Source organism: Prinia subflava, chromosome 11 (assembly GCF_021018805.1).
Source record: "Prinia subflava isolate CZ2003 ecotype Zambia chromosome 11, Cam_Psub_1.2, whole genome shotgun sequence".
NCBI lineage: Eukaryota > Metazoa > Chordata > Aves > Passeriformes > Cisticolidae > Prinia > Prinia subflava.
The window spans coordinates 19,046,221-19,069,247 of NC_086257.1; the positions used below are offsets into that span (position 1 = coordinate 19,046,221).

General features: G+C 44.4%; 2 protein-coding genes across 6 annotated transcripts in view; one reads left to right on the forward strand and one right to left on the reverse strand.

Moving 5' to 3' along the window:
- Positions 1–6,318, reverse strand: part of PIK3CA (phosphatidylinositol-4,5-bisphosphate 3-kinase catalytic subunit alpha) — a 42,082-nt gene extending 35,764 nt beyond the window's left edge. The window contains exon 1 of one of the 2 annotated variants that reach the window (XM_063408090.1): positions 6,180–6,318. The gene's annotated coding sequence lies outside the window, so the exon portion shown is untranslated. Of the gene's footprint in view, positions 1–5,771; positions 6,084–6,179 lie in introns of those variants that run through there. The other variant, XM_063408093.1, reaches the window with a different exon arrangement.
- A 111-nt stretch (positions 6,319–6,429) lies between these two features.
- On the forward strand, positions 6,430–22,551 carry ZMAT3 (zinc finger matrin-type 3). 4 transcript variants are annotated; one of them, XM_063408105.1, is made up of 6 exons: positions 6,430–6,633; positions 11,875–12,200; positions 13,715–13,834; positions 15,542–15,708; positions 15,822–15,922; positions 17,237–22,551. In XM_063408105.1, the coding sequence occupies exons 2-6, from the start codon at positions 11,931–11,933 to the stop codon at positions 17,446–17,448; spliced, it is 870 nt and encodes a 289-aa protein (XP_063264175.1). In that variant the 5' UTR covers positions 6,430–6,633; positions 11,875–11,930; the 3' UTR covers positions 17,449–22,551. The 4 variants fall into 4 exon arrangements, with proteins under 4 accessions (XP_063264175.1, XP_063264173.1, XP_063264174.1 ...); XM_063408103.1 differs by lacking the exon at positions 6,430–6,633 and adding an exon at positions 6,641–6,781; XM_063408104.1 differs by lacking the exon at positions 6,430–6,633 and adding an exon at positions 6,833–8,172 and having other exon boundaries at positions 11,870–12,200.
- Positions 22,552–23,027: the final 476 nt, after the last annotated feature.

Here is a 23,027-nt window from a genome sequence, read left to right on the forward strand (position 1 = left end):
CTCTTGGTGGTAGTTTTTGCCATTGCTCCTGAACCGAAAAAACATTCCAAGCTGGAGCTATCTGAGATCAAGGCAGTGCTGCTGAGCAGTGATAACAACAACATCAGTGCTTTATCCTCCATTTCAGAGCAAGTTGGAGAGGAAGGCAAGTTATTAGAATTTTAGATGTTCAACCTTCGTTGAACATGAGCAAAAGAGTTAATCTCTACCTTCTCAAATAAAATGTTAAAATCAATTTAAGCCCTTTCTTTTAACTAGCAATCTCTTATCTAAAACTTCATGTAACTGTGTAAGTTTATCCTCTCCAATTACAGCATTACAATTTCATATATTACCGTTTCACACTAAAATACAAATGCAATTTATCACAAATCAGTCTTTGTAAAAAACTCACTAGATTGGCAGTGGAACTCGCAGGCATATCCTCAATTATACACCACAATCGAGACTATTCCAGATTGTTGTTCCAAAGGTTGTTGCTTACAAAATAGCCCTTAAACACCAGAGGCTTTCTTGGGACACGTGCTCTTTTATAGTACTTAACACCTTAAAATTGAAGATTTCAGAGGTGACAGCATGAAACTGCAAAAAGATAAAAGACAATACATATATCACCTCCCTCCCACCAGTGGAGACTGCCTTGATAAACTGGTAAGTGGAACTGGTTGTTCAACATCCACAAAGGCAGAAGAGCAATTTTCAGTGTTATTAGTATCACTTCCACTTTTATTATTAGTCACAGCATTTCCTGATTATTCTGTAAAGAGCTGGGAATATAAAAAAAATAAATGAAGACTAAGTGGTATGTTTTAGAGTCTAAGCAGTATAATGACACCACAGGCATATTTTGGAGTATTTGGAACAATAGTTTTGACTTCTCTTTTCCCAGAGGAAGTTAGCTCTATCTAGAAACTTCTTATGTTAGCACTATTAACTTCCATCTTTCAGACTGTGCCTGTAGTCAAGCTAAGTGTCTTTCAGATTTAATGAAAAGTATTTTAATGGCACAAACACCGAAGCTGGATCATAACATTCCTCCTCACAGAAAGCATATTTATTGAGTTTTGTCAGAACTGAAACCGAATAGTTTGAGAAACAAACTATTCCTCTCCACTCTGCTTGCCTGGTAAACAAGCCTTTACCCCTCTGCTCATTCTCTCTCTTTTGCACTCGTATTTCAAGTATTCCATCTTTAGTTTGCTGAGGTCTTTGCAGAGAACAATCTCCTCACTTTTCCAGCAAGTCAGATGTCAAAGTCCCAAGGTAGTGGAAATTTTGTTCTAATAGATTCAGATCACAGAACAGGCATGTATTTCTACTCATGACTGATTAGTCTCAGATGAAATGCTGAATCTTGAATATTTTCTTTTCAGTGATGTTCCAAGATTCTTGCATTTTGAGGATGTTCAAGAATTTCTTTCTTTGTTGATTGCTGATAGCTAAGAGAAGAAATAAGGCTGCAACAAGGACTAGTTTTGTATTCAACAATTTAGTGTCGTCTGCAAGGATCCACAGCTAAAGAGCTAACAGATAAGGGCACTTTTCCAAGACAACAAATGTAATTTCACCAGGAAATTTTGGAAGGAGCAGGACCCAATTTAACAGCAAGAGTTAAAAATCAGGAACAATCTTGGAACATATTGGGCAAGAGTCATTCATCACCATTAACTGCTAGATTAAGTATTGGCAAAAGACTGACTAACGAGTATGAAAAAAAACAGTGAAGTCTTAATGACAGATAAGTTTTCTGACATGTACTAGGAGGCAACCATCCAGCTTTCTCTTTTCTGTTGGAGAGAAAATAACCCAAGGGACGTTTCCGTACATTTCTTTGTCGTAGAAAAGGGTCAGAACATACAGATTTATCACAAAAAATGTGACTCAGCTGTCTCAAAATTTCAGGGAATTTACAGTCAGTCTTAGTCAATTCAGTAAGTCTCCTGTGTTCCACAACCATACTTTGTGGTTCACAACCCTCAAAAGCTACATTTGCAAATGTTTCTTTAATCCAAAGGTATAGGCAAAACTGCCAAGGTTTTTCTGCATAAAAATCCATGAAGGTAAATTGATTAAAGCAAATGTGTTAATGAGTAGACAAAAACCCCAAACAACAAACCCCAGTCTCTTTGGGATTTATCTAACCCTCTGCTGGTGAAAAGCAACAGGGCATGAAACCAGAGATCACTGAACACAAAGTTGTAGGTTTGACCCAACTGTTTCTTCTTCAACTCGACTGAAGCAGCCACTTCTATTGCTGCAAGTCAAGCAAAAGCTTCACCAGTGCTCCATCATTTGTCCTGTTCAACTTGACAAAGGTAAGCTGGCATCTTAGAATTTCGTTTTTCCATTTCTGGAGCTCAGGTATGTGAGCACAGTTTTCCAAAGACAGACCATAACCATTCCCAAGGAGTTTACTTAGCAGACACAATTGACCAAGTGCTTTTATCCCCTGCTTTGCTGGCGTTAAGAACACTGGAAATAGAGAACAAGTGATGATGTCTACTGTCCCTCACATTTCTTCTTTGAAATACACAGGCATCTTAGTCTGCCTTGCACAAAATCTGCACCCAGAATTAACTAGAAAAATACTTTTCTGGAATTCAAGTGTAGATACATGCCATATAAAACAACATATGTGCTACAAAATCATTAAATATTGCTTAGACTGAGAAGTCAGATCCAGAATTACATAAACTGTACTCAGTCTGCTGCATTTCCATACGACTAGGAGTTAACATACAGGATTTATAAAAATGCCTCTTTTTCTTCTTTAAACCAGTTTAATTCCCTCTGTCCCCTAGTCGGGCTTGGGTTTGTGCTGGATTTTTTGTTTGTTTGCTTGATTGATTGATTACATAGGTTTGTTTGGATTTTGTTAAAATTAATACTATACCAGTGCTGCAAGAGTAAAAATAAACTCCCAGCAGTTAATACTCAGAGTATTATTTCTGGTTCATTTAACACTTCATTAACTATTCAAAAATAGATCTGTAGAACAAATTCAGTTGGGAGGAACCTCTGGAACTTATCTTGACCAACTTCATAATCAAAAGAAATCACATACATTTGTTGTCCAGTTAAACATAGAGAGATACAAATCTATTCTCTCCACTGCTCCCATTTGGATTAGGATACTGCAAAGAGACAATTGTAACAGAATTCTTTGCCATGACACATTCAACTTCAAGAGCAAAAGAAAATTCCCATCCAGTTTTAGCGTAAATATTTTTGTGGCCTCTTCTAGTCATAGCTACAGACAGGCATCATCCTCTTGGAGCAGCTGGATGTCTGGCTTTTTAAAAGGATGAGACAAAACTCCCACAAGCATGGAATGCAATGCATAAAAAGCTGCAAAACCCCCAAACCTTAGCTCACAGTAGAAGCCACATCTGTTCTTCAGTTAGCCAACATGCAAACTCTTATCCTTTCCCTCCAAGTGCTCCCCCTCCAACTCCATCACACACACACAAAAAATGCAGATATGGCCCATGTTTTCTCAGTGGGGGGGAGTTACTACCTCTCACATATTTTTCAGTAATTACAAACCAGTAAGTAGTAAGACAAAACTTAGTTTTATAATGGTATTTAAAGACTAAACTAGAAAGTCGAGTTCTGCAGTATTATTTTTGTCCAGTTATAAATAACACAATCAGTATCAGTATTGAAGTTAAGACAAAGTCTCTTAGCTTTCCCTCAGCCAAACACAACACTCCTCAAATGTCCTATTAACTACAATCTTTGTTAACACTCATTAATGTACTCAACTAGGCAAAGCAAAGCTACAGGACACCAATCTAGAGCTGCTATTATTTCTTGTGTGATTTGGAACTAATGTATCATCATCCCAATTTCCTCTCCCCTTTAAGAGGCACACGAATCCAATAGCAACAAATTTCCATTTGGAAACCAGTGAGATTTGCCAGGTGGTCAGGGTATTCCTGACACCCAGAGAATTTGCACCAGAAATCTCAAAGCTTTCATCGTGAGTTGATCTTTTATGTACAAAACCTAAGAAAGGAGTTTTTGCAGACTGCATGTCAGCCTTAGGCTTTTTGTATAATCATTTATAGATAATTTTAACTCAAAAAGAAACCAAGTTATGATGATCATCAAGGTTCTTCCAAGTTGTATTACACGAGCAAGTCATTAAGAAGCACACTATCTTAGTTTACACTAAAATCTGAGGATCTGTGGGTCAGGAAGTCCATTCCTTATGCCATAACACCTTTTAAAGGTGTGCTTTCCTTCCAGCAACTGGAAACCTTTTGTGGGGTTACTTAGTTCATTTTGTGAGATAGCATAAGGGTAAAGCATGAACTCCTTGCTGGCTGCAGAAATTCACATTCTAAAGCTTTGAGCAACTTTTTAAAAAAGTTATCCAGGAAAAATTATCCCCCATTTGCCCACAGAAAGGAATAGCCTGATTATCAAAGAAACAATTAACTAAGTATTGAACCACTTTATGACTTCCAATAAAGCACAATTGCTTTGTAAACAAATCAGCTACACCCCCTGTCCCAAAGAATACTCCAGAAAAAAAAAATAGAAAAAAAACCACCTCAAACAAACCTCTCAAAGCCATCATTCAGGCAGTAAATGCAACAACAAACAGAACACACTTGTCATTGATACAGAATGACAATTTGGAGCAAGCAATTAAAACATTTTGGCATGGATTTGTAGGCTGGAATTCGCCTGTCCTGAAAAAACATCAAACACTGTCTCCAGGTTGCTAAGAATGGCACCAAGTTAACACCTAGGAAATGCAGGGCATCTCACCAGCCAACTGCAGCTCTGGAGCTGCTGCATTTACTGTCCTGATGAAAAAGTGGAATATTAATGGATCCCATAGGAAACGTGTGGTTTCATAAATTCCTCTGTGACCATTGTGAGCTTGGCTGATGTGTAGTTTCTTTACATTGGCTAAAATATGCTTCTAAATAAGTAACAACTCTGAGAGAAGTTTTCCAATGCTATTCTTTGAGAATAAAGTTATTTATTCTGAAGCTTCAAGTTCACATGGGACTTTATCTTAGAACAGCTTGTCCAGTCAGTTCCTCATAGCAGACACATTATTAAATCCCATCACCCTGAGTACTGGAATATTCCTAGGGACTAACAAAGTTTACACACAAGAATTGGACTTTGATTATTACATTGCATTATAGAATTGCAGCATGGAAGCAACAAGTATGAGTACACCCCTATAAATTAACTCTGAGGTGGAAGAAACTAAAGAATGACTCAGATCATGATGGGAAAGTTTCTAAGTTTATCCAATGTGATAAATTTGATTGCCTGGAAGCAGGGATGCGAAGGTACAAATAATTAACAGAACAGAATAGGGTTTTTTTTCTATTAAGTTCTACAAAATCTAGATTAAGAACCCAATTTACCACTCCTTTATAAGTTTGCTGCATAATTAAATCAAGAAAAGCATCATTACTGTCTACTTTTAAAGCATATATACTTGCCCCCTGTTTGTTATGAATAGGCACTGCTTATAAAGTAACCTTTGTTCAGTCAAAAAGAAAACAAATACAGATAAAAAAATTATAAAAGTTAGACACATATCCACAACAGCTACAGGAGTAATTGGCCTGATATCTTAATAACTTCAGGAATACTGAGAAGAGCCACAAAACCCCCAAAGAAAAAGAAACAGGCAGTTTGTGTTAGTTTGGCCAAAGTTTTGCTAACATAGAGTCTACCAGAAAACACACAAATACTGGCAAAGAAACAGCAGTTTCATAGTCAACATCAGTACAAACCGATCGCTGGGCAGCCTAAAACAGGAAAGAAGGTTTCACAGGTAGCAGGCATGAGGCACTGCCGCTGTCAGCCGAGCGCATCTGGAGCAGGAGCCTGTGTGCCAGGACCCACACACACCCACCGGGAGAGGCATCACCAGCCCCGTCCCCAGCACCGCCGGAGCACATTTACAGCACACAGCTCCGCTCCAGGGGTGGAGGCACCCACACTGGAAAACAACGAGCCGCTATTCTTCCTCTCCCGGGTCACGTCCCTGCCAGCGCGCCGAACGCGGGATGCGGCGGGGCAGCTCTCCCGGCCGAGCGCAGCCCCTCACAGCCCCTGCCGCCGGAGCCCCCTCAGCGAGCGGCGCTCCGGGAGCGGCCCCTCACGGCCCCTCACGACCCCGCCGCGCCCGCCTCACTCACCCGCCCGCCGCGGCCTCCCCGGGCCGGCCGCGCCCCGGGCCGCGCCCGCCGCCTCCCGCCGCTGCGGCCGCCCCGCTCGCCTCGGCCGCTGCCTGTGCCCCGGGCGCGGGCGGCAGCGGCGCCGGCAGCCGCTCCCCGACAGCCGCCGCCTCCCGCACGGGAATAACAGGAAGGGAGCGGGGCTGACCCCGGATGGGGAAGGCACCGCCCGCCGGAACGGGAACCGCGGCGGGGGGAGGCGGGCGCGGGGCCCGGGGTCGGCGGTGGCGGGGAGCGGGCCGGGGGAACGGGGTGTGCTGGGGAATCTCGGGCTCGTCCTGCTCCGGTTGTTGCGCTGAAGTCACTGACACCCCCGTGCCCTGCACATCGCAGCGCGTCTGACCCAGAATTGGCGCTTTTCCCACTTGGATCACCCGGTTTCTTTACAATCAGCTGCCCCTGGCATCAAGTGTCTGTACGTGAGCCCCGTGTTGAAAGAGTGGCCCGCCAAGCGAATGCCCGCACAAATTAGAAATCGAAGAGAAATAACATTGTAAATGCGCACTCCCAAGGGGTGTGGGTGTTCAGGGTGTGAAATGAGAGCGCCGGGCTGCGGTACCTTGGTGAGAACCGACAAGATGCAACAAGTGAGGGAGGCACTGGGGTGGTGATGGGAGGAGGGACAGGGATAACGTGGGTTATTAATTGTTCAGGCGTTTTGGCAAATCGCTCCATTGTCAAGGGACACTTATCCTTTCAACAAGAGAGATGGCATAAGCAAGTTTTGGAGCCAGGTGGACGTGGTGAGGGCGTTGGTGAATTCTCTTGCTTGGAATAGTTCTCTAAGCCCCAGGTTTAGCATGGGGCCGTATTCAGAGCCGCGGCCAGGCTGAGATGCTGCAGGGAGCACTGCATGAGGTGGGAGCACCAGCTGTGCAGGGCCTGGCAGAATGCACCCAGCAAGCACAGGGCACAGCAGAATGCTCTGTGAGCATTCCTGCGGGTAAAATGCCCCTTTGCTGCTTCTGCTCCACATCACCACGGCTCCTGATTCCGACCTGCAGCATCATTCCCAGCGGGAGCCTACAAGAGAGCCAGAGAGGGACTTCTGACAAGTGATAGGGCAAAGGGGAATGGTTTTAGAGTGACAAAGGGCAGATTTAGGTCAAGTATTAGGAAAAAAATTCTTCCCTGTGAGGGCGGTGAGGCCCTGGCACAGATTGCTCAGAGAAGCTGTGGCTGCCCCATCCCTGGATGGGTTGGACAGGGCTTGGAACAACCTGGGCTAGAGGAAAATGTCCCTGCCCATGGCAGGGGAGTTGGAATGAGATGGTCTTTAGGGGGCTTTCCAACCCAAACTGTTCTATGATTCTGTGAATCTGGCAAATGGATTTTTTTTTTTTGAACATCTAACAAAAATTAGTAATGATCAGTGTGTCTAACCAATGGATTGCCAAGTGGGTTGGCTGATGGCTACTGTAAAATCTAGGTGATGGTTTCAGCCTGTAGTGACTTCTCAGCACTTTCCTGTTCCAACAAAAGGGATGGAAAATCAACAGAAACTCCATATGCTTTGAAACAGGGTGGCCCAACCACGCGGGTGAGGCCTTGGTGGCTCGAGGGGAAATCATTATTCATTTTGGCTACGAGCAGCATGAATAACAAGATGTTTATATATGCAAATCAGGCTCATTGTAACGTCTGCTGTGGGAAAAAAATATAATTATATTAAAAAAAAAAAAAAAAAAAAAAAAAAAAAAAAAAAAAAAAGAAGAAGAAGAAAAAAAAAGGACAAAATTCCCTTGTGCAGAGGCACAAGGGTCAGGACCGAAGACCATTTGAAGCGGCTCCTGGAGGGTGTTTTCCCCGGCGATGCCCAGCGCTGGTGCGGGGCTGTCGGGAGCGGCCCCGCCCCGGCCCGGCGGGCGCAGCCCCGGCCCGCCCCCGCCGCCGTCACTTCCCGCAGCTGAGTGCGAGCCCGACCCGGGCCCGGCCCTGCGAGCCCGGCTCCGCGGTAGGTGCGGGGTGTGCGGGGTGTTCGCGGGGGTCTGGCAGGGCTCTGGCAGGGCTGGGGCCACCGCGGGGTCGGGCGGTGCTGGCGGATCTCGCCGCGTTCCGAGCCGCTCGGGAGATGCGGATGCCTGTCCCCGCCGCTCGGCTGTGGTCCGTGCCTTCCCGGAACGGTGCGGCGGTGCCGCCGGGTTGCGGTGGTTCCCAGGCAGTAAGGTGGCAGGGCTTGCATTTTTTCAATTGCTCTCCATCGGCCAGACTGCGAGGCAAGCATCTTTGCGGGAATGCCTGCGGGGAGTGGGATTTACAGCCCGGTTTCTGATAGCCCCGTTGACGTAAGGGAGGGTTCTGAGTTGCTAAATGTGTATCCTCATCATCGAAGGGTCGGTGCACCTTAGGGTAGGGCTGTGCGTGATGTGTGTTTGTTTGGTGCTGCCTTCAATCTCTGCAGCGTTATAAAACAACCTGCCTTCCAGGGTGAAGGGTGTAGGCCCAGCCCGTGGCCAAAGGAAACTTTCTGGCACAATTACAGTAAGGGATGTCCATGCATTGATAGACAAGCGAACTTGAGAAGGAATGCTTCCTGTCTTGAAGATAGAGCAGTGAAACTCACGGCTCGTTCACTATTTCTACAGCTTTCATCTCTGTTAGTTGCCTCAGCTCCATTTAAAAAGCCAATTCTGGTGGGAACACATAGATTTCTCACTGTGATTTATTCTTTCCACCAAGGAAAGCCATGCCATGCCTTCCCCATCCTTAGATTAAAGGCCAGACCAGCTCCTTTCCTGGCACTGTGCTGTTGTCAGCTGGGGAGGTTGCTCCCCTTTACATGGGCATTACCAGGCTGTGGCACTCGGGGCACGGAGGCTGGGTCTCCTCCTTCAGAGCTGCCCTTGGGATGCCCCAAAGGGAAGGAGGGAGAAGGGCTCTGCACCTGTCCCCCTTTCCTCCACTCAAGGACAAGTGGCATGGATGGAAATGTATCCTGGCACGTCGGAGGAGGCATGGCTGAGCTCTGAGAGGTGCTGTCCTGAGGCAGAATGGCCCCTCAGCTCACCCTGGAGAGCTGCAGGTCCTTACCCTGCCTCGGGCTGTGCTGGTTGGGGCTCCTGGTGATGGAGGTGCCTTCTTCCTTTGCTATGTTGTAGGGTAAAGGTTTTACAGCTTCTCATGTGAAGGGAAAGGAGGAGTTAAAATTGTCCTTTTTCCTTCTCCTGCGCAGGGTAGCTGTAACAACCAGCAGTGGAGGATTAAAGGGACCTGTAAATAAGCTGAATTTCAGTGATATATTTTTTTCTTATAAATAAGACCAGCAAGAGAGAAATGAACATAACTTGAGTAATTTCAGTGATTAAAGATCACTGTCAGAGGACAATCAGAATTACATATATTGCATAAGCAAGATCAAGAAGTCTTACTATTCAAATTGCTCATGCAACCTTAATTTTATCTGCAGACAACTGCTTACTTTAAGAAACACTGGATGACCTTAAAGATTTTCTAAGAATATTACACTGTACCTTTTCCCCTGTAGATACTGTAAGCACTCTGTGTCCTCTTGTATATGACAAATCCCATTTGTGACAGTTGCAAGAAAATGTGATGCAACAAACGCTCATGCAAAATTAAGCAGGTGAATCTCAACTGCCATTTGCTGTACATCTCTTTATGTGGCTCTATGAAGTATTTGGCTATAATTTAGTCTCATTTTAGGGTTAGAGGCCCATTATACTCGTGTAATAAAACTGAGATTAGCTGGCATGCTTACCTGCTTGCATAGTTTATTTAAACTGCCTTGATAGACCTGTGTTATGGTGTATTTAACCAACATGAATATGAGCTTGTTTCATCTGTAGTCCCACAGAAATTAATTAGACTGTCTACAGAGTACTAATTGAGTAAAATAAAGATAAAAAAGTTTTATTCTGTTTAACCAGGGTCATGTGTGCTGAAAACAGGAGAGGGGTTAGGTAACACTACAGAATTTACACTGCTGATGGATGATTTGCAGCACCATTCCTGTGTGTCCTCTTCCTTCTTTGTAGTGGATTCCAGCTCTGAAATTTTGCAGAGCCTTGGTGGTGGAGCAATAATATAAACATGAAAACTCATGGTGGCTCTGTTACTGCTTTCAAACATTGTCCCCAAGCCAGTGCATACAGCCTTTTTTTTTTTAATAATTTTATTTTTTTTTCCTTACCTGTAGTTTTTAGTAAGAAGTGAACTCATCCAGTCTTGTGTTAGAGTAAGTTCGGGTTTGAGAGAAACATTTCAGAAATGTTTCTGTCACTTGAATGCTTTAGTCCCATTCATTCATTTAAATTATGTTTTATTTTTCCTAACAGAACATAGATCTCTCTGGGAAGAGCGATCCAAAGATAATACAGTACCTAAAATTGCAGGCACCAACTGGGATTTTCCATAGCTTGAGTGTAGAAGGTCTTTACCTTCAGCTAATTTTAGCAGATTGAAAATCCCGGAAGTTATCCCAGATAAATGTTATCTGCTTCTTCAGGTTCCTAAATGCCTTTGAAGTCCCTGTTTTCAAAAGCAGCTCAGGAACAAAATTCCTTGGTGGCATTTCATTTACTTTTCCCTAATTTTCCACAAGTGTTGTTTTAAAATGCCAATGTGTCTCATTATTTGCTTAAACAAATGAACAAAGCCCAGAGCATAAACATGGTTGGTACCAATGCAGCTCTAGCTGGAAATGATCTGCAAAGGCCAAGATTATGCTTCTTTTGATCCCAGTGTGGCACTGAACAGGATTTGTTATGATAAGAAGCTAATAAGACATTAACAAAAGTAGCTGTGCCTCAATTCATAATGTGTCTGCTCTGTATTATTCTAGGGATGTTCATCTGGGCTGTAGATGTGATTTATAAACTTTAATTAAATAAATCTCTCAGAACCTCTTGTTGGAAATGTGGAGCTAGTTCTAATAACTTGAATTAACTGAGAAATAATTGAATAAAGGTTAATATGAGATAAGTTCTCCATTTTGCAGAAGAAGATGTAGCTTTAAATGTTGCATTGGTTGTAGTTAGTAATGGAAACGTGAAAAATAGCTCAAGGTCATTCAAGAAGACCATGGGAGAGAGCCCTTGGGAGCCGAGTGTACAACAAGGTGTGCTCCAGCTCATTCCCACTCTTTCTCCTTTGTTGACTTACTGGAGAAAAGCTTTTCCTCAGGAAAATCTTTGTGAGTACTTGAGCGATAGATGTGTTTATGTATTTTGCATCTATCTATGTACAATGAACCTGCTTTGAAATATTTGGATTCTTTGTAGTTGTTCATTGCAGTAGTCCTCTGTAGAATTTGTTCAGGTCTTGGGGAGTGAGCTTGCCCTTGGGCTTCCAAAGGAGGGTGTGTAGTGGTTGTATCCCCCCAGTGACACAGCTCTGTGTGTGTGTCCCCACTTCTCGTGGGCATGGAACAGTGCGGAGTGTGCTGTTGTCAGGTGCTGTGGGTGTTAGGAATCTTCACCTGCCAGGAGAGTGCCAGGGGACCCACTTCTTACACAAGTATCTTGTAATCTGGTTGTCTGGGATGCTGCTGTTCCCGTGGGCGGTGGAGTGTTGCAAACTGACTTTATCCTGCTTGGCATTTTGAAAAGGCATGAAGTAGAGTTACAGGAATTGCCCCTGGATCCTTGATGTTCCCATTCTTGTTGCTTATTTCAGCATTTGTGTCTTTCTAGTCTAGATCTGAAGAAAACTCCTCCTCCTTCAGCAGTAGCATGCCCATAGTCTTCCTGGCCAATGATTCTTCTACAGCAAGCAGGACTTCTTCCTCATCCTGAGAAGCCTTCATCCCTTCCTATGTCAGTGGCTACAAGGCCAAGAGCCAGCTCACCACTGTCCCCACCAAAGTCTCTCGGACTGGGGCCTTCCTTTCATCACACACAAGAAGAGGAACTTGCCAAGGCGGTGGAGCAGGACCCTATGCTGGAGGAACTATGTAAGCCCCTGTGCTGTAAGCTTTGCAATGTCACCCTGAATTCGGCCCAGCAAGCCCAGGCTCACTACCAGGTAAGGAAAGCAGCAGGAGGCTCAGCTTTTGGGGCTGCTGCATCTGCAGCTTGTGGAGACATTCCTGTGCCAGCACGAGCACTGCCAGCAGCGTTGCTGTGGTAGCACAGAGGGAAGTGTGGGCTAATGCAGGAGGACTCACTCAGCTTCTCGAGGGGGTTTTGAGTGCTGCACACCAGCAGCAGCATTCAAGTTGCTCATCTGGAGCTACCTCTGCACCACCTCATTTGCTGAAACTGCTCTGTGGACACATCTTCACCCTGCTTGGGTTTGCTGGTTGTCCAGACATGCTTCAGTGCTTTCATTTAAGGTGGTGTTACTGGAGGTTTTTGCAAAATCTCTGTCCATGAGGATAGAGAAGTGGTGCCAAGGTGGCATGGGTGAAAAAGCAGACACTTGTGATTTTTCCTTTGTTTTAGGCCACCTGTATTTCACATCTACACTAGTTTAGTAAAATTGACCTTCTGATTCCAGACATGATTTTGTGAGGCCTGGACAGGTGTTTTCTGCTGGATCCAGCTGTGTCATTAGGACAGAGGCTGCTGCCCTGTGTTTCTCAGGGTCTCCTTTCTGAGGCAATGCACAGCACTGATTATTCAAACACTCTCATCAACTGGGTTGGCTCAGATCAAATTTATTTTGTTTGAGTTGATCTGGTTGCCTTGACTGAAACAGAGTAAGGACTCTTTGCATATGCTGCTTGCTGAGGGATAGAACATGTCAGCCTTGCATTACCCCATTTTACTACCCCCTCTCTGCCTAGTGCTGTGTTTGCATGAGTATTGGAGATAGTGACTTTCTCCACCAGTGAATGCAAAAGGGTGGTTGTCCATTACCTCAGGATACCACACCCAGATTTCAAATTTGCTGTTGGCCCTGAAAAAGTGGTATCCTGCTAGTGAAGGGGTAGGTTGGGTTGGTGTTACACTTTAAATGTCTTATTTCTGCAGAATTTCTGCCGTGAGGGGACAGAAGTGAATTTGTACATGTCTTGCATTTGCCTTACTATGCATTCACAATGCATATACATAGCCTCATGTTGTTCTATCAGGTTTTCAGAACACCAAAACAACTATGATATATGTTTTTCAAGAGAAAATAAAATATAAAGTGGGTTTTTTATATTCAATCTCATGTTTTAACTCAAGCTTGCAGCCTCATGAAATCTGTGTGTGTATTCAGGCTTATCAAAAAAACTGTGCAAAGCAGTTGATAGTCTTAAAGCAGAGAATACTGGTTTTAAGTGAAATGGAAACAGACTGAGAAACTATTTGTAAACTTACTGAGAAAATCAGCTGAAGATGAGGCCCAGTCATTCTAGGCATTTGAGCATTTTGGAGAAAGGGAGGAATGCCTGCATCTGTTAAATTCAGAGCTGTTATTTTCTGGGTGATAGCTCCTTTACCTTAGCTGCCACCTTCATGGGCACTTTCTCATTTCAGTCTCTGGATCCTTTGTCTTTCAGGGTAAGATACTATTATTAGGACAGTGATTAATCTGGGTTGTCTTTGCAGGGTAAAAACCACAGTAAGAAACTCCGGAATTACTATGCTGCCAACAGCTGTCCGGCACCTGCCAGGATGAGTAATTCTGTTGAGCCTGCCCCACCTCAGGTTGTCTCCCTTCCAGCTCAGGTAAGGCATGGGGAGAGGACTGAGATCATGCTTGCTTGTCACCTAACCTCCAGTAAGGATAACCAGATCTCAGGCTTTGAGGATTACCAAGGGAGCTGGGAAAGATTTTTCCTTGTGATGGCCCAGGATGGTGGAAATGGCCTGTTGTGAGCTGTTTGCTTTCCTTTGAAGATGCAGATATTGATCTGCCCTTGCAGCACAATGTTGGACTTCAAATGTTCTATTTCTGCCTGGCAAATACTTTGATTCCTAGGTAAGTCTGATGTGCTGCTGATTATAGCTGTGTAAGGGCAGGTATAAAACAGCATTGCTGGAATTGGATTTGGATGTGAGGGTGTGGCATCCGCTCTGCACAATCGTCTCTCTGTTGTGTGAGGGAAGCCTACATGGAAAAAGTGCTTTGGTGCTCCTACACCCATTGCCCAGGGCTGTGAGCTAATTCCTCTTTTGTTGCTCCTTTTGAAGTGCTCATTCCTGTGTGCAGAGTGAATGTATTGTTCCGTCAGTGATCCAGATTAATTCTGTTTTGGGCACATTAGAGGCAGAAGAGATGGTTTTTGCTTTCTCCTTCTAGAATTCATGCCTTGGGTTTGTCATGAGATGTGACAGCTAACCTGGCTTTTGCCTGTGACTGTGTAGGGAAGCACAGCTGGGCCACAGGGATTGAAGCTGTGCCTGTCATTCCCCACAGCGTGAGCCTGTGTTGTCTGTGGGGAAGCAGAGAGCATTTGCAGAGTGGCAGATTTTCTGGCCTTGTGAATTGGCTTTGCAGCTCAGGGATGTGACCTGGGGTGGGGTCCAGCTCAGGGCACAGGGATGTGGCTGCTGCACCTGCCAGGGTATCTGATGGTGTGGTTTTTAATGGAGGAAACGGCCCATGGCAATAAATATACCACTCTAGGGCTGTGTGAGGGTTCACCTTGTAAGCTAGAAGTCAGAATTGCGTGCCTCTAAGTTTGAGCAGAATCAAAGGAGATGTGAAAGAATGTTGGCGTGTCAAGTGCTGCAGTGACATGGCTGCATGAATCACTGCTGCTGCACTGTTTACAAAACACTTTTCCCTGGATGTTCCATGCTGAGGAGGCATGGGGCCTGCCTGGATCACTGTATGTGGTCTGACTCCATAGACAAGGTGTCCTTCATATAGCAGGAGCTACTCATGTGAGGCTGGGTCCTTCCTTTGAAGTCTGGATCCAAGTGTCTCCTACCTGAAGGTTAAGGATCAAAGGTTTGGCAGCTTTGCTGCTGTTTTTTTTTTCTTCTTGCTGTGGTCAGGGAGCTGTGTAAAGACAGGGTGCTGTGGAGAGATTAGGTGGACTGTAAATAGGAGAGAGAAACACGTCTACCTTTGAGTGGATCTTCCTCAGTGTGAAAGTCACTGCTCATCAGCTCCCAGCAGTTAGGAGGAGTTAAATCATTGCTGTGATGTAAACAAGCCTCTGTGTCTATTGCAGAGCTGTTTGTTTAGATTGCTTTTCTCTTCACCTCAGGCCAGGAATTTGCAGGCTCTCCTGGAGGCTGAGGCAGGAACAATGAATTTCTTGTAAGAACACTTTGGGGAGAGCTAGAGAGTGCCTAATCCATGGGCTTTAATTCCAGCTCTCCTGCTGTCTGATGAAGGCGGCAGTGGTCTCAGTCCCTGCGACTGAAACATTTCAGCGATTTAACCTTCTTGTGTTTCACTGCTGTCTCTCCCTTTGCTGCTAGATGGGATCCAGTAAACCAGGTGGCCGGGTGATCTTGGCTACAGAGAATGATTACTGCAAGCTTTGTGATGCCTCATTTAGCTCTCCGGCTGTGGCACAGGCTCACTACCAAGGGAAGAATCACGCCAAGCGGCTGCGTCTTGCAGAGGCACAGAATAACTCATTCTCGTAGGTATTGTTCAACCTCGTGCTCAGGCTGAAAGCATGTGGCAGTGTCTCTCTGGCAGTCCTTTTGTCAGAAAACTCTGAATTGCAGCTGTTCATACTTGTTTAATCTGCAGGGATGCCTCGGAACTAGGCAAACGAAGGGCAAGGAAAGAAGGGAATGAATATAAGATGATGCAGAACAGAAGAAATACATATACGGTTCAGAACAACACAGGTAACTTGGAGCTTGCATCTATTCTGTAGTTGGAACAGTAATTAATAATAAATTGTTTTCCTTCTGTTTCTGAGGTCTGTTTTAGCAGAGTCAGGTCATGAAAGGAGCTGATCGAAGCCCTACTGATCCTTCATGTCTGCATCTTTTTTTTTCCCAGCTGCTAAAGTTGCTTTGTTTTGTCAGCCTGCTTGTTAGTTCTTTTTCTCAGTTTGTAACTTAATTTACCATCTGCCTGTCTCTAAGGCTGCTCTAAGTGGTGACAGTTTTCCTGCTTTATTTTCTTGGCAGGTGGCCAAGTGCTTTGACTCCTGCTGTGGCACATCAACCTGTACTTGCACTCCCATGACCAGAATGAGAGAGCATGTTAGCCTCCCTCTAGGACCATCTGTTCCTAGCATAGAGTCCTTCCTCAGGTGTTAGATACTAACTTTGCCTCTTTACTATGATTTAAAGAGTGTATTACAGTCTCCAGCCAGGCATCTATTTCTCTTTTTCATTTTAAGTTGTTTTACAAGCAAACATTAACTGAAACCCTGATTCCCGGTGAGGCTTGCTTTAATCATGTCATTGTAATCACTGTTGTGCGGAAAAGATAAATCTTTTAAAGTTCTCTTAAATACCATTTTGTGAGTTTTAAACTGAGGCAGCTTATTCTAATCAAAAGACTGTTCCAGTTCTGGAATTAGATGGTTCAGAAAAAAAGAAAATAATTGATTCATTACTTAAATGGCTAGATTTTCAATAAGACCGGGGCATTAAGCCCAGTCTACTGCTTTATAAAATTCCAAGTGCTGCCCTGTGTGCTGCACCTCGGTAAATCTGGAAACTGCAGAGCAGTTGTGGGGAAAATAAGGCTTGACTCTAATCACTTAAAGAAGCAAATCTTTGCTTTTCAATCATTCACTGGATTTGGGCATTGTCACTGAGCTGCCCCAACTTTGACTCCTTACAGGCACACTGTCGCTGTGAGCCTCGCCAGAAAGACACATGGAGTCCGGAGTTTGGGGAGATCAGAGTAGCAGGGGAGAAATCCTCCTGCTTTGTTTATTACTTCCTATTATATACTTCTAGCAAGGTGACCATGAATTGGAGAGTGGGCATTCCCACCTCTCACCTATATGACAAGGAGGCTGTCATTCAACCTCCCCCTCTCTTGGAGAAGGAATTCAAAACAATGACAATATTTACAAAACACAATCTCCTGTTTACATTAATGAGCATGAGAAGGTGCACACTTCTACTTCAGTATGAACGCTCAGCAAGCTAGGAGAATCTCATGGTGACATCACACCAGGCTTTTCTCTTGCCCCCCAGGTCCCTACTTCAACCCGCGCTCGCGGCAGCGGATCCCCCGCGACCTGGCCATGTGCGTGACGCCCAGCGGGCAGTTCTACTGCTCCATGTGCAACGCGGGCGCCAGCGAGGAGCTGGAGTTCAGGCAGCACCTGGAGAGCAAGCAGCACAAGAGCAAAGTGTCCGAGCAGCGCTACAGGAGCGAGATGGAGAACCTGGGCTACGTCCAGTGACGCGCCGCCCTCTCGGCAGTAGTTCGCAACTAGAGCAGCTTGTCTCTCGCCTGCTGTTTGCCACATGCCCTGCTTTGTGCTCCATTGGGTAGGAGTATGCTCTCGAGCTGTACATGTAACACCTGCAAACTTAACTGGTATGGTTAGATTTTTTTTCTATCATAGTCGGCAGGATGACGCTGTGCAGGACATGAAGTGTTTTTGGTGTTTGTTTGCTAATTATCTAAGGCTCTTCATTGTGTTGAGTGGCGGGGAGGAACTGTGTCTTCTCCCCAGCCTTCTGCATGAGTATGCAACGCCCAAGAAGTGCTGGGAACTTCTGTGGTTCTACCACATGGGTGGACCCATGTGCAAAGCCCACTCCCCTCTTGACACACCACAGAGCAGTGCTCCAGAATGCCTCCCTACAGCAGACTGAATCTCTGCAGCTTGTAAAAGAGGGGCAGGAGTCGGGCCTATGAATGTGTGAATTAGGTGGTGTACTTGTCCACACTTTGCTGCTTCTGGCCCCCATTACAGTCCAGAGTAGGTTCTTTCCACATCCTTGTAGAAAGGCTGTGCATGCCTCTTCTTGGAGGGAGGAGCCTCTTACTGCTTCCTCTGCGATGCAGATTCCATTCTGAACATCTGACATGGATTTCAGCTGATTAGCCCCATTCAGAAATACTCTTCTACTCTCAATATTGTTGCCTGGACACCTTAATATACCCTGGGTGTAGCTCATCTCCCTGAAGAGAGTCTCTGGGGATCTCAGTGGCTTAATGAAGCGAACTGGAGAGCAAACCTGCTCGGGTGAGATGTGCTGTGCTCTGATTCTGCCTTAGACTGAGTCAGGTTGAAAATAGATGGAAGGAGCTGTCAGCTGTCATTTCTTTGCATGTTGATGTAGAAGAGAGCAAGAGTTGGTCTCTAGCCTGCAGTCCTTGCTCTGGAAGAACAGGGCTACCTGAACTGGGTAGCAGATATTGGTGTGTCCCACTTCCATGCCATTCCCTGGGCAAAGCCTAAGGGGTGTTTATAGAGCAAAGATGAAGCTTCTAGCTTGGAACTAGAGCTGCCAGTATTGGTTGACTTTTCCCCTCTCTTTTTTTTTTTTTTACCATCTCAGGATGGGTTTTAATTCCATTTCTTGATGTGAATTTGACTGTTCTAGGGACCATCAAAAATCCAAAGTTATGTAGGATTTAAATTTCAGGGTGATGATTGTTTGAGTAATGGCTTTTTTGCCTCATGTAAGTATTCAAGAAACTTGTTAAGCAGTTTTTTAATTGTAGACAAACTCAAAAGTTGTGTGTGTTTGTTTTGATATTCCTTAGCAAAAGTAGGAAAGGGATAAAGAGCAGAAGTAGGGCTGTCAATTATTCTTCTGCTAGTTTAGGATTAGATTTGAGGAGCTGTGATTGGAGTCCAGTTTTCACGGTGTCATTAAAACATGGTCTCCAGTAGCAAGGGCAGCACATAGGTGGCTTTTGTTGGACCTGATCCCCCCTGTGCTGCTGGAGCTGTGCACTGGTGTAGCTTCACTGGCTTCAGTGGCAGGTGCAGAGAGAGGGTCAGGAAGCACCATGGCTCATCTCTCACCCCTCTTCAGGCAGCTGGAATTAGATGCAGCTCCATTAGTTTCAGTAGGATTTTACCAGGGATAAATTGTACTTAGTGCATAGTGTTGAAGGTAGCTCCCCCGCCTCCTTTTATTGCCATTCTGATCCTGCCTCTTGCATTCCAGAAGGACTTTCTGCTTGCCTTAAAAAATGAAGAATGAGTAACAAAAAAATCCAGATAGTCTTTATTCATCTTCCTAGTCCACCTTCGAAAGGTTTGTTGCACTTGGCTGCTCCTCAGAAATTGAGTATTGCATTCTTCAGCTCCCTGAGTGAGCATCAGGGAGCCATACCACCTGAATGCAGGTTGAAAACAACCCCCTAGATCATTCCACCCTTGTCCTGCAGATAGAGGCAGAGGAATAGGTATCCTCATGAGTGGGATTCCTTCCCCTCCTTTGTGCAAAACTCACTCAAGTGGGGTTTGTGCCCTGGAGCACGTGACAAGGTAAAACAGGTGCCCAGGTTTTAGAGCACTCACTGAATAGTTCTGACAGCTTTGTAAGTCTTTTTCTTCTGTGCTTTCCTGCCCCTGCCTGACCCACTTGAAGAACATTTGCCTTTCCAAAATCTCTCATCAGCCTTTCCCCCTCATCATTTGTATTGACAGAAGGGCTCTGGTTTTCTCTTTGTGTCCTGTCCTTTGGTTTGCCAGTCTGACACCGCTGTCCAGAGGGACAGAGGGAGTTAGATGAGCCTTACCACAATGTGCTACAGCACAGTGATCCCTGCATTATGGTTAAACATCCCCCTGGCTGTAAATTAAAGCGTGACATTTCCCACAGGCTGCAATTAGTAGCAGAAAAACAACTCTATGTGAAATATGAGCTGGAGGAGCTGGAGGTACTGGTGTTTTCTGGCTTATTGCTAGGGATGAGGAGGCATTTTTGCTTGCTGTCATGTGTCTCAAAAATCAGCTGTTCACCACTTAGCTTTGGTTACTGCTCCTACTCCCGGCCCAGCCATCTGCTCCTCATTTGGCATTTCCAGTGACTGCTGGAGGTGACAAAACCTAGTTTGCTGCAGCTTTGCAGATGTGCCACAGCACAGCAGTGTGCTGGTGCTTTTGGGAGGGTGCAGGGATGTGCAGGGGGCTGTTCTGTCAGGCTCCTCTCTGCTTGGGGCTGAGTCTGGTTTGGAGTGGTGGCTTCAGTGTGCCCTGAACAGAGAAGCCTGGATCTGCTTTGTTCTGTTCAAGGGGGTACAAGGAATGTGGTCATCCTGCTGATTTCAGAGTGGTGGCTTGTAGAGCAGCTGTACAGCAGGCAGTGGGACTCAAGTGACAGGGTAGGACAGATTTCCTCCCTGGAAGGAAAGATGTCTTGCTGGGAGAAGCAGCTGAGACTCACTTTGCCCCAGTGCTCTGTTGTGGCCCTTCCTGCAAGCGACCAAAGCTTTCCTCTCCCTTTTCAGCATTGCCTAAAGGCTTGTGATCTTCCCACTCCCCTTTCAGCACAGGAAGCTGCTGACTGCAAAGAGAAAACACCAAACCTTCCCCATTATCCTTAGGGTTCAGGACAATCCAAACTCATACTTGTCAGCATTAGATACTGAGTAGATCCTGATTTTATTTCTTTTTGTGAAAGGTGTTCTCCAAATCACTGTTCAAAAAATACTGAAAACACGTTCTGGGCAAACCCTTTTGACATAGGTGGGCTTGGGAGAACACTGTACAGCTGAAGTGCCATTTTCCAGACCCAATTAATCTTTTTCTCATGTTAAACCAAGTACCAAACCCAAGAAACAGGACTTCTGTGAAGCTGTCACATTGGCCAGTAGGTTAATGACCTTTGCTGCTAGAAACAAAATGTAAATCAATATGTTCATATTTATTTTACTGTGCTGACCACTAATTGATTTGTTAATATTTAAGACATTATGCTGTAGGTTGTTTTTAAGTGGAGAAATTCTACATCGCACTTTGCTTTTGGATCAGAACAATTATTTATTGTATTTGTGAAAATGTTTTTCCTCCCACATAGCTATTGTTTTCTTTCCCTTGATGCAAAAACCCAACCAAACCCAAACAGCAAAACCCACCCCAAACGCCCCCAACCAAATCCAACCCATGGATCTTTATTTCTTTTCATGCTAAGCAAAATGGGGATTTCCTGGAAACTTGTTATTAAATGTCCATTTCCAATTTCTTTTTCTTCAAATGATTCCTTTGCTAACTTGGGATGTTATTTTTAGAGACACAAAGTTCATGCTTCATTTAAACATTCATTTCTTTTAAGGCAAGGAAGTAAACCATGTGGAATCCATGTATTTGTAAGGAGTATGAAAGTGAAGCTATTTTGTTTGTATTAAGCATTAGCTGTTGTTTTGCATTCTGCACTAATGAGTAAATCTGTTAAAATCTTGCCTAACTTTGGTCTATTTTTGACTTTTTGCTTTCTTCATGCACATTAAAAGGAACCCTGAAAACTTCTGTGGAGTTGCTTAGGATGGTCACCAGTGTAACAAAACGCAGATTTTTTTCTGTAAAGCTGCTTATTTCCTTTCCTAGATGCCCATTGTAGGGCATTAGAAGGGAAAGCTATTGCCATAAGCATGGATTCATATTTTAGCTTACTAATGCATGATGTCCTTTTGCTACCTTACTTAAGTGATGCTGTCACTGTAACCTATGGGAATCTTGCCTGGGTCAGGAGTAAATGAAATACCCAAGGCAAAGATATTATGTTGCCTGAGGCCAGGCAAGGTACATTGCAAAGTTTGTCTTTTTCTCCTCCATTTGGATTACAACAATCTTATGGTTTTGCTTTTTGAGGATCATCTGTCTGGTTCTGTAAGGATTTGGTCTTGCTCCAGCTAAAATAGTTTGAAATACCTTGACTTTAGTTGAGTTAGGAGCAAGGCTTGAAAACATTCAGGAATTTCTCACTGCTGATGTTTTATGTGTGTTTTTGTTTTGTGATTATTTTTTTTTTTTTAATTTCACAACCACATGTACAAGGGTGCTCTGGATGAGATGGATATCTGTTGCTGATAATGGAAAAACAAATGCCATGGTTGCCAAAGGACAACAGAAAATGGAGAAATATGGACCTGGTTTCTTTGAAGTTATTGGCTGAGCTTCTTTTATTTTGAGCTGGGGTTAACACCTGGATAAAGTTGGAAGGAAAAATAAAATCCAGTTTGAAATAAATCTGGTCAAACAGTAGTTCTGGGAATCTCTCCTTTAAAAAAGGTATCACAGCTAAAATTGTGTCACCTTACCTGAAATACCTGCAGGTAAAAAAAGAATTGAATTTTTGAAAATCAGTTTTTCAGTTTGTATTTTGCAGGGGAAAAATTACTTGATTTAATTTCCTTCTGCATCTGTCCAGCAACATCATTTGCAAGTGCTTTGAACATGTTTCATCTAGAGCCTTCTTGTCAGGTTGTTTTGTACATTTTTCCTTATTTCCTTTATATTGTACTGACCCCCATGAGGGAATACTTGATGAAAATGATTTTTTTCTTCTTCTTCATTATATAATAAACCATCTTGCTCTTACCCTTGTACAGCCTTGATGTTTGGTTTTGCTACTGCTCATGGCTGGAGTGGGCATGACTGAGTGAGCCCAGCACTGAGTGCAGCTACATGGGCATGCTTTCACAATGATAAAGGAGTATAATTCAGGGTGGAATTTGTTACTCTAGAGGAGGGTCAGTGTCCTTCCAGCTGTTACTGAAAGTCAGCTGAGAGCTCTCTTGGCTTTGGGAGGGTTTGGGAGTGCTCAGCATCTGGCAGGACAGGAGTCAGGAGGGACACAAAAAGCTCTGTTTCTGTCTGTGCTTTCCCCTTGAGTGGACATCACAAGCTCTGCACCAGCCCCAGGCTGAACCACGGACTGACTTTCAACTCTGACTGTGAAAAGGTGGGGGCAAGCTGAGCCTGATACTTAGATTTGCACGTTTTTTTACCAGAGTGCTGTTTCCTCCTTTCATTACTTGAAGGCTCCAGAAGAGCATATGCTTGTGCAGCATAAA

Coding starts and splice junctions, on each gene's coding strand:
- ZMAT3 (XM_063408105.1), top strand. CDS start 11,931: ATGATTCTTCTACAGCAAGCAGGACTTCTTCCTCATCCTGAGAAGCCT. Junction 13,835..15,541: donor TTGTCTCCCTTCCAGCTCAG/GTAAGGCATGGG, acceptor CTTTGCTGCTAG/ATGGGATCCAGTAAACCAGG. Junction 15,709..15,821: donor GCACAGAATAACTCATTCTC/GTAGGTATTGTT, acceptor TTTAATCTGCAG/GGATGCCTCGGAACTAGGCA.